Here is a 10,444-nt window from a genome sequence, read left to right on the forward strand (position 1 = left end):
CCCCACCCCCCCCTCCACACTCCTGTTTCCAGCCAGGGCACAAGCTCCCACGGCGGGGCTGGGGGATGTGGGATGGAGATGCTGCAGCTCCTGGGTCCTGAGGGAAGGGACGTGGTCCAGAGGGGATGGCAGGGTGGGGATGGGGGGGGGGCTCCTCCCTGCCAGCCTCAGACCCCACCTCGCAGCTGCCCAGCATCGCAGGCATAGCCCCTGTGGGATGAGGGGCTCAGGGTCACCCCAGGGTTCACTAGTGGGTGGTTTTGGCCTCTAAAAGACACAGCAGGGACCTGGAGAGAGGGAGATGCCACCCCAACTCTCACTGCTCCCCTGCACCACAGCCCTGGCGGGAGGGACGTGAGGAGCGTGGCCAGCAGCAGGGACCTGGCCTGGCCCCTGGGGAAGCCACTGGCAAAGTGCACCAGCCCTGCCTGCCCCCCCTGCCTGCCCCCCTGCCCGCTTTGCATCCCCAGAGCGGCCAAGAGAAGTGCAGCTCCAGCCCGGCCTGATCTCAGCAGCTCCAGCCCCATCTGGTTCCTGTTAAATCAGCCCCACAAGGTGGAGAGGGTTTCCTCCCCCCATGCTACAGCGTGCAAAGAGGGGGAGGTAAAGCAGCTTTTTTAAGACATGGCTGCCCTTCTCTTTACCTTCCTGCCTGGAAGGCAGCCAGGAGCGGCTCACGCCTCCCTGCTCACATCTGGAGGGGACCTTCCCCTCCCGGGGTGTGCTGCGCACCCCACGCCAGGCACTGCTCCTCCGCCCCGGGCACACGCTCGCTCTGGGGCTTCGCTCCTCTTCTGTCACCGCAGCAGCTTCGTCCTGAGCTGCTATTGCCAACCCGTGGGACTTTCTGATGGTTTTATCCTTGCAAGGAGCTGGGCAGGAGAACCACAGTCCTGCCACAGGGAGGGATGCTCCTGCCCAAGGACAAACAGCAGCTCAGCCACCCCCCACGGGAAACACCCCAAAAGCAGATGTTAAGTTGTCCTAAGCCCTGTCTAAACTGCCATAAAACCCACATCACCTTTCCAAAGAAGGCCTGAGCGAGGACCGATACCCATCTGCACACAAAAGCGAAGATCCGAGCCCACTGCTGAGACGTCACCTTCCTCGGGCACGGGACCGCGGTTTGGGGCATCCTCTGAGAGGGCAAATAAAGCGGGTTTCCCCCCCCTAAATGAAACAACTCGCAAGATGGGGGGGGGCTGAAATCCAAGGGCTCACCCTGGCAAGGGCAGAGAGGAGCCGTGGAGCTGCGAGACCGCAGGAACGGAGCCTGCACACCCGGTGGCAGCAAAGAAACGTGGACGAGTGCGGGCAGGGGCTGGCAGGCAGCACCGAGATGCTCCGAGGAGTTGGGGTGCAGAGGGCCAGATCCTGCCAGCAGGGGCAGGACCCCACCAGAGCCCAGAGAAACAGGGAATGATGGCAGGGGTGATGCCAACACATGCAAAGCACCGGGTGTTTTGAAAGGTAAGAGTCCCACCTTGCTGCCGAATCATCTTTTTTTGGTTTTTAGCCAAATTTCCAAGTGTCCCCCTGACTCAGGCCATCCGCCGTGGCTCTCTGCCCACAGGGCTCTGCTTCCACTGCCTGTGCTGGTGCTTCCCGGCCACCACGGCTCCCAGCCGACCCCGGCTCTGCAGCACACCCAGCCCCACTGTGCTTCAAACCCCAAAAACGTTCCCTTGCCACGCTCGGCCGGGGCTGAGCTCTGACCAGCACCAGCCCCAAGCGCAGGAGCCCCGCAGCATCCCTCCTGCTGCAGGCAGGGAGCAGGCAGCACCGAGAAACCTTCCCACCGCCAGCACAGGGGCAAGTCCGCAGCCTAGGAAAAAACCTCACCAGATCCCTGCAAGGTCTCAAGAACTGGGTGTTAACTCCTCAACAGCAAAGCTGGCCGGAGCAGCACCCGGCTGTTCGCGATGCCCAGACGTCACCGCTGCGCTCTGCGGCGCGCCTGGTGCTCTCCCCTTCTCCCTAATTGTCTCTCTGCAAACTTGCTGCTTATTTGCAAAGCCCGTGGCTCTGAAAACAGCCCTTCGGAATACAGCACGGTTGGGTTTCACCAGGGCCCTCCAGCGAGCTGGAATGAATTCAGGCTCCTGTCGAGATCTCACCCCTCTGGGAGCAGTGCAATCAGGCAGCGCTTCCCCAGGCAAGGCAGCATTTATGCATCCAGCACAAGGCAGCAAGGAAGGTCCCCTGGTTAGCGTGGGCAAGTCCCAGCCAGCCCTGGAAACATCTACCAGCGTCCCCAGGCATTCGCATCTTCTGCTCGGGCTCTGAGCACGTTAATAAATACTTCTGCACGATTCAAGGTTTGGAGGAATGAGCCTTCCCGAGAGGCAGCTCAGCCCAGCTCCAGCTCAGCTCGGTGCTAACGCGGTTAGTCACACCCAGGGGGAAGCAGGAGCGGAATGGAGGAGGTAAAACAAGTCACCCAGCTGTTTCATTAAAACATTTCAAACTAATTCAAAAGAAACATTTCTATTTCAAAATAACAGACACGAGGGGGGACCACGACTGTTGTGTCCCTAAGAGAGGAGGTTGGCCAAGGAGCAATTTCCCCTTCGGATGTATCAAAAGAGTTAGCTCTATTTCTCACGTTAGCTCCCACCAAGTATAATTCCATGGCTGTGGGTTTTTTTAAGCCTACATAACACAAATTAGCCACCTCAAATTATACACTTGGATATTTCCAAATGGCTTCACGGCGGAGCAGCTACACCGAGCGCTTTTTGGGCTGCCCGCAGATGACAGACAGATTGATGGCGACGAAGTTATTTTGTCTCCTTTCGCAGCTGACTAAATTTGCATTGGTATTTTCATGGTACAGACTCCACCTTTCATCTAACATGATTAATGCTGTTGTAAATACAGAGAAAGAACCAGCTGCTTCTGGCTTCTTAGCTTCTACTGAGCAGCTGATGAGAAAAAGTCCTTTTGTTCGAGCGTCTCTAAAGTCTCTGCAGACTTTATGAAGAGCCTTTTATTTCAAAAGGTTTGAGAAACGCGGTGTCTAAGAGCTGATGTATCCTGCTTGTCTCCCCACAAATCTGGATGGTATCTGCTGCAATCCAAGCGCCAGGGGCAGCATGCTATATCAGGATGGGTCCCTCACCAGCCTGCGATTAACAGGGCATCGGGTGCGGAAGGTTTTGCTCAGGTCTTTGCAGGATCCTCGAGAGCGCAGCTTGTGCTCGGCCAAAGAAGGGGGTGGACAGCCTGGAGGGCTCAAAACCAGCCGCACGGATCCTCTGGCAGGAGCAAGGTGGCTGAGACAGAACAGCACTTTCAGCCACGAGCTCTAAGGGCTGGACAGGTTATTCACAGGCTGAACGCAGCGCGTGTCCCCAAGCCACACAAATCACAGCGTGGGGCTGGTAAAGAAAGGGCGAAGGGAACGCGGTGTGCCACGAGCCTCAGGTGGAAAATTCAAACGGAAAAAGAAAAACATTTGGTAACAGCAGGTCGAGGAGCCTCGGCAGGAGGGTGCCGTTTGCGAGCCAGCCACCAAGAGGTGCCAGCAGCTCTTCCAGAGCCCAGGCAGCTCCTCCAGCTCCCGCTTCGCACCAGACTTCTCCCTTTCTCCCATTTCTTTAGCTACGTCAGCCCAGTTTCAGCTCTGCCGGGGGTGGCTGGGTGCGGGGAAGCTGCAGGGCTCTCTCCATCATCACCCACCTCACACACCCAGGTTTTGCTCCCGCTTGGTATGAAAATGCACCCGAACATCCAAACCCCAGACCCAGACAGTTTGGAGGAGCTGAATTAACCCCCCCGCCGTGTTCACACCCGTCCCGGAGAGAAGCGCAACAGGTTTTGCACGGGGCAATTGCTGGTGCTGCTGAAAACTGAACTGGGCGAGAGCGGCTGCTGGCGAGGCTGGAGCAGGCAAACAGGGATGTCAGGAGGATTGAGGGTCTTTATTGCCACGAATTACAGAGTCTAGTGGCCCTGCTTGGCAGGAATGGAAAACAAAGCCACCACGCGCTTTCCAGCAGCTCCGGCAGCTGCTCCTACCCGTCGGGGATGCAGCTTTTGTGGAAAATCTCAGCATTTCCCTGTCACGTCTGACAAGCACAACCACTAGGGAAACACAACAGCTCCTTCTGCCCACACTTGCGCTTCCAGACAAGTTTCAGTCAAGGCGTCTCCAACCAGCCAGCAGCAATGGGGGACAGACAGACAACCTCCAAGAGGCCAAGGCGCACAAAATCCTGATGCATGCAGTTGTGGCTTACCTGGCGCTTTGGAAGGTTGCAGATGTGGATTTTCCAATAGCCCCGAATCCAACTCCTACTGCCAGCCCCTCTGAAACAGAAAGGAAAAAAACAGTAAGGTCAAACCCTACAATGGCCCTGAGACCATCCCTCCTCCTGTGCTTCAACAAAGCAAAGACCGGCGCGAGCAGGCTGGGTCGTTACCCTTCTCACTTTAACCTAAATTCTTTTAATCTGAGCTCAATGCAAGATCCTCCCATGCTGCTTAAGGTACTTCACTATGAACCCAAACCAACAGTTTCTTGGGAAGCCAAGACAGAAAGGAGAGATTTCTGTATTTATAAGTGCGCTGGAGGGGAAAAGACCACAATCTGCACCAGCTGAAATGTTGCTTTCATACGGAGCATCGCAGTGCAAAACACCAAAATCTGCCCAGAAAGGTTCTGGTTTGGCAAACCTCTCTGCAGAGAGGTGTCGCTGTGAGGTGCAGATGAGCTGGTGCCGCAGGGGGTTGCAGAAGAATCAAACACCAACTTCTCCCGTGAACTCCCCGGGATTTGGGTGGAGCTGGGACCCGGCTCCCAGCGGTGCCACCTCCCCGGTGTCTGGTGTCCCCGTGCCCAAACACCAGCACAACACCTGTGCAGGCTCCAGAAGGAAAAACCAAACTCCACGAGAGAATTCCCACCTTGTAGGTTAATTTAGATTAATCCCACAACTGCCAAAGAAAACCACCCGAGGAGCCTTCCTAGGAGACCTGCGATCCGCCGCTGCCTCCTCCGTGCAGCTCCTCAGGGATAACCGCTCCATCCTTCCCCGCTGCCCTCCTGCCCTTCCTCAAACTTCTCTTACCCCCCCACCACCGGCACAGCTCCCTCATCCCTCCCAGAAAAAAAAAATAGTATTTTCAGAAAGCATCAAACCGCTGCTTCTTGTATTCCTTTGTTCAAAATCCCCATTTTTGGGGTTTTTTTTGCAGCCTCTCTGGTATCGCTCCCCTCCGAGCAAGGCGGTGGGGGGAAAAACACTCAAAGAACAAAAGCAAACCTGTTTGTGTAGCTGGCTGGGTTTTACAGCCTTCAAAGGAGGCAATTACCCGCTCTGGCTGCTGGCAGCCAGACGAGGGGACAGTGGGGACTATTCAGATGAGCATTCAAACGGGTTGAAAAATGTCACTGAGAGTGTTTACCTGTGAACTGGAGGATAAGGTCTCAGAAGAAGAGGACTGTGTGTGTGTGTTTGTGGTCTTCTGAATTTCCAGTTGCCTTGGAAACACACCATAAAAAAGCAGCACTAACTCGGGATAATCGCAGCATTTGCATCCCCGAGTCCAGGCTGAGCACGGAAACACTGCACCACCCCAGAACTCCTCCGAGCCCCGATCCAAGGCTCATGCCAAGGCTCAGCGTGGAGACGGGGAAAACCATCATCCCTGCGTGCAGGGTTACGGGGTAAGGAGACGCCGAATCATCCCGAAAAACCCACGACTGGCTGATAACTCCATCTAGTGAAGCAGCCCGAGGAGCGAGGCCCACGCCGGACCCAGGAGGGATCCCCAGCTCGTGGGAAGCACTCGCGCTGTCCCGCGATCGCCGCAGGGGCTGCACCTGCCCCCGGCGATGGCTTCGAGGGTCTCTGCTCCGCAGGCACTGAAATAACATTTGGGAGGCAGATCTTTTTAAAGATGTTTAATGGCTGTGCTCAGTATGGAGGATGTAATGAAGACACAAATGGGTCTGGCACTGCTCTTCTGAAAGATTTCTTTTTAAGTGAGACTTGCCCAGAGAGCAAAATTCAAAGGACAAAAGTGCTCGTTTGTGTGAGTAACCAAAATAGCTTTGACAGAAGGGAAAAACCACAATCATTTCCCCGCTGCAAAGCAAGTCTCAGGGAATAAGAAACTCAGCAGCACAATTAATGAAAGTACAAATCATATACATGGAAACAAATTATGGGAAATTAAAATCAACAGATGGTGCGTAGTGAACTGCTTATTTGGAGAGGGAGAAACAGCTGATGGTGGAAGCCTGAGCACGGTGGAGACGCTCAACAGCACAGAGAGGAGGAGGTGACGCAGCAGCCTCTGGCCACGGGCTTGCCCAGGTCTCCACGTCCCACGAGACAACACGAGAGCTGGGGCAGGACAAGCCCGACCCCGAACTGGCCAACGGGCTGCTGAGCCCGGAGCATCCCATGGGAACTCACAGCCCAGCAATCCTGGTGTCACGCGTGGTCCAGAACCAGCAGGGACCCCAGCACATCCCATCGCCGCTGCTGAGCCTTGGGAAGCCTCTAATTCTCTCTAGTAGATAACGTGTGATGTGCTCAGCCCACTGCTGAGATTTGTTTCAAATATTTCTTTTAGAAAAGCCTGCCAAGACTACACAATAATTTCACCGCTTCAGCAACACAGAGGTTCAGCCTCTTTTAAAGATGTCAAACCTCAGAACAACTCAGTTTGGCAGGTAAGCAAGCAGATATACAACGATTTATTTATGGGTAAAACGAACTGAAAGAGCTGGCTGCCAGTTTGCCCACACTCAAAGCTCACAGCCAGCTCAGCCCTCCAGTTGCAGCCCCTCTCTCGGGTATTCTGCACATACTCAAATTATAAATAGCCCAGGCGGCTTCTTCAGGTGGGAAAAGGTACAAAAAGAGAAAGGTTAATGCTTCTATGTCAACCACTTACAGATACGCTGCACTGATGGCTCTGCAAATGGATGACTAGGACATGAGGTCACCGGAGATGGGTATGGGAGAGCAGATCCCTCACCGAAGGCTCCGACATCAGCTCCACAAGCGAAGAGTCCCTGTGAAATTCCTGGTTCTTGGCACCATCACCAGCAAATGCAGAGAGCAGCAGAGTCCCGGGCAACGCTGAGAGACCGAAGGATTCGTGGTGGGCCACCACTGTGCGGCGGGCAGGGCAAAAGCCCCACAGCTTAGGATGTGAAAGAGGGTGGAAGGCAGGCGGGCAGCCCACAGGAAACCTTCCCATGTCAGAAAGGGCCCTTCCGAGGATTTCAGTGGCCGAAGCAGCTGCCAGCCCCTCCTGCAACGGGTGATGGAGCTGGAGGAGCCGGAGCACCCGCACAACCCCGTTAGCTGGAGAGCTCGCACCAGACTGGGGTGTTAATTCGTGTCTTTTCGCAGAGTCGCAGAACAAAGAAAGAAAAACATGACTGATCTCAGCCACTGTCAAGAAAACGCTTCTATTTAAACTAAACAAAGGGATTTTACCTCTCTTGGGCTTCCTTGGCATTACAATTCAAGACGCTTTATCCTGATAAGGCATTACCCAGGGATCAGACTAATCCTACGCTAACTTCAGGATCAGCCCCAAACCTCTCAGTTGGCAGTGCTCGTTGCAAAGGCATGTTTTCCTCTCTGCTTGTTTTCCAAGAAAAGGAAAAAAAAAAAAAAAGCTTCAAAACCTCAAACTCAAAAGCGATAACCATGCTGGAGTGTCACTGCAGAGCCTCCCGTTGTTAATGGAGATCTCCCAGCCACAGGATGTGTGATGGCCACCTCCTGATCGCCGTGGCGAGGGCGAGAAGTGTGATAGCCATCGGTGTCCGTCCAGCCTACGTCTGATACGCAGAGCTGATCTAAACCAGAGCGTCTTCATGCACCAGGGACTGTCCACCAGCTCCAAAGCCAAGGGGAATCCGTTTTCCCTGCCCTGGGAGCTCGTAGCATCGCCGGAGCCAAGCCCCATCATCCTCCTCCACTCTCCCCCTCGCTTCTGGCTGTTGCTTTGCGCAGGACCAGCTCCCTCCTCCAGAGCCACGCAGATGGTAGCCACGGGCACAGCAGGAGAGGGGGGACATGGCTAGTGAGGCTGGTGCTCTGAGCCCAAAAAGCATTTTCATAGGGAAGGCAATCAGCTCAAAACTCAGAAAGAAAAAGCCAAGAGGGAACACCACAGCAAAGAGGAGCCAGTGCAGAGGGAAGGGCCGCGGAAAGGGGAGCGGAGCAGAGTCACGTCGAGGCACCGTGGGCAGGCAGGAGGTGACGGCGTGACACGACGGCCCCAGCACCGAGTGGAGCAGCCAAGGGGAGACTGACACAGCGCGCGAAAAGCTGGCGAGGAGGACGTCAGCCGAGGGAGGGGAGTGAAGGCCACGCTGCTCCCACAGCACTGCTGGCACCTTCACGCTTGGCCTGAGGTCCCCGGCTCCCTCGATGCTCATCCACCGGCATTCAAGCACCGGCGAGCAGAGGGGACTCAGATGTGTGTGGCATGCTGTTACAGCTCTGCTTTTATTTTTACTTTAATTTCACTTCAGTGCCCCATCAGCAGAGCTGCAAAACAGCACAAGATGTTCTGTCTCGTCGAGCCAGGAGGACAGTGACAATGTTCCCGTCTGCTCCGATCCACAGGAGCACAGGAATTGGCTGGGATGGGCTTTGGGATGAGGCCCGGCACTGATCCATCTCCTCCCCCTCGGCGTGGCAAGCTCCGTATGCTCCCACTCCACGCTGGGATGTTCCTGGGGAAGCCAAAGGTCTCCAGCACCACAGAAACTGTGTGGGCTCCTGAGATGGCGCATCACCGTGGTGCTCTGGGCTGCAGGAAGGTGCCTTGCTCTTGGACTAGCCCAAAAAAAAGTCCCTGGTGCTGCACTTTCCAGGGAACTCTTTTCCTTGGCAAAGAGGAGAGGAATGTTTGCTCAGGCGGTGGCGTTGAGGCAGCCCACAGTAGACGTGGGACAATCCTGGGGCACCTGGACGAGGTTCCGTGCTGCCAGTTCCTAACCAGCCCTGATACCAAAGACCTGCACAAGGGTAACGTACAAAATACACAAATAGCTTTAAAAAGGAGAGATTTAGTGAAAAGATGCTTCTACTTTGAAAGCAGAAGGCTCAGTCATTAACAGAGCTGGCTCCGGCCAGCCCGGACTCGCTGCTCAGGTACCCAGTGACGGTGCTGTATGTGCTCAAAGGGGAGGAAAACCCCCAAACCACGCAGAAGTTGGGAAACTAAGAGAGATTGAGCTCACCCACGAAGCTGCTTCACTTTCCCTGGTCTGAAATCGGGTTTTGCCCTTTCCCCTTGGCTGCTGCCCACAGCACTGAACGCTGTCCCTTTGCTCTCGGGCTCTCCTGTGTCTGTTTTCTGAGAAGCCCCAGCCCTGCGCGGAGCAGCCGTGGGGAGGGCGCCCGCTTCCAGGCTCACGTAGTGGGGCTCGTGCCCCGGCGCCTCCGGCTGCAAATGCCACACGAGCCTGAAGTTCAAAGGCTCAACTTGAAAGCAGAACGGCTGATTCCATCCCACCAAACCTCTCTCCCTTATCGCCCACCGCCCCAGTCCGCGAGAGCTTGGCAAGCTGAAAGAACCGGGTGAAGTTAAGCAGGCTGGGATTTTAAATCCTATTCAGGGCAGCTTATGCAGCCAGGCAGGGATCATAGCCTTCCGCCGCCCGCTCTCCATCTCAATCACCAGCCAGAAAAACCCTCCTGCAAACCCAGGGTCTGGGTTTCGGGGGGCTCGCTGAGATCCTGCCCTCACCAGCTCCATTTTCGAGCGTGAAATGAGCTTCGCAGCCACTGCAGGAAACCACTCATAATCCTCAGGAGAAGGCCTGCTCCCAAAACCAACTGAAAATAAAAGCCCTTCAGAATCCCTCGAAATCCAAACAAGTAAATAGCAAGAATCACTCACGGGGCCTTGATAGATTACAGCAGCAAGTAAATTAACCTCAGTTATTATGTTACTCTTATATGCCATAAAGAGCAGGAAAATGAGCATAGGCTGTGGATTGAGAACAATATCCTACAGGAATGTTAAAAAAACCCAAACCAACAAAGCACTAAAAATCCCCTTTTCTCTCCAAATCAGTTTGACATCACGCAGGCAGGATTTCAGGAATAAAGCAAATGACGTCGCAGCATCCCGGAGCTCGCGCCTCGTCTGGGATTGCCGCTACGCCCCGTGTCTGTGGTGCAGGCGGCGACGGCACTCGCCTCCCTCCGCTCGGCCTCCTCTCACCTCTGAGCATGGTCGGGAGGTTACAGACAGACCTGACAGTCGTGGGTGTCTTTGCCTACAAAAATACCTGCGCAGGAAACTCCTCTGGGGATGCTGCCCGGCCCTGCCAGGCAGGGGAGGAGGATCCACGGTGACGAGAAAACAAGAAGCAACTCACAGATCCTGTGAGCTGACCAGAGACAAAAATCTTGGGCTCGGAGGGAGGGCAAAGATTAGAGGGAAGCAGGGTTTG

General features: G+C 55.2%; 1 protein-coding gene across 2 annotated transcripts in view; it reads right to left on the bottom strand.

Moving 5' to 3' along the window:
* Positions 1 to 10,444, bottom strand: part of SLC39A11 (solute carrier family 39 member 11) — a 100,526-nt gene that overhangs the window by 19,681 nt on the left and 70,401 nt on the right. For both annotated transcript variants that reach the window (XM_026861074.1, XM_026861073.1), the window contains exon 7: positions 4,242 to 4,311. In XM_026861074.1, coding sequence (XP_026716875.1) covers positions 4,242 to 4,311 — 70 coding nt within the window. The remainder of the gene's footprint in view (positions 1 to 4,241; positions 4,312 to 10,444) is intronic.

The sequence above is a fragment of the Athene cunicularia genome, assembly GCF_003259725.1.
Source record: "Athene cunicularia isolate RWA chromosome 18 unlocalized genomic scaffold, athCun1 chr18_part1, whole genome shotgun sequence".
NCBI lineage: Eukaryota > Metazoa > Chordata > Aves > Strigiformes > Strigidae > Athene > Athene cunicularia.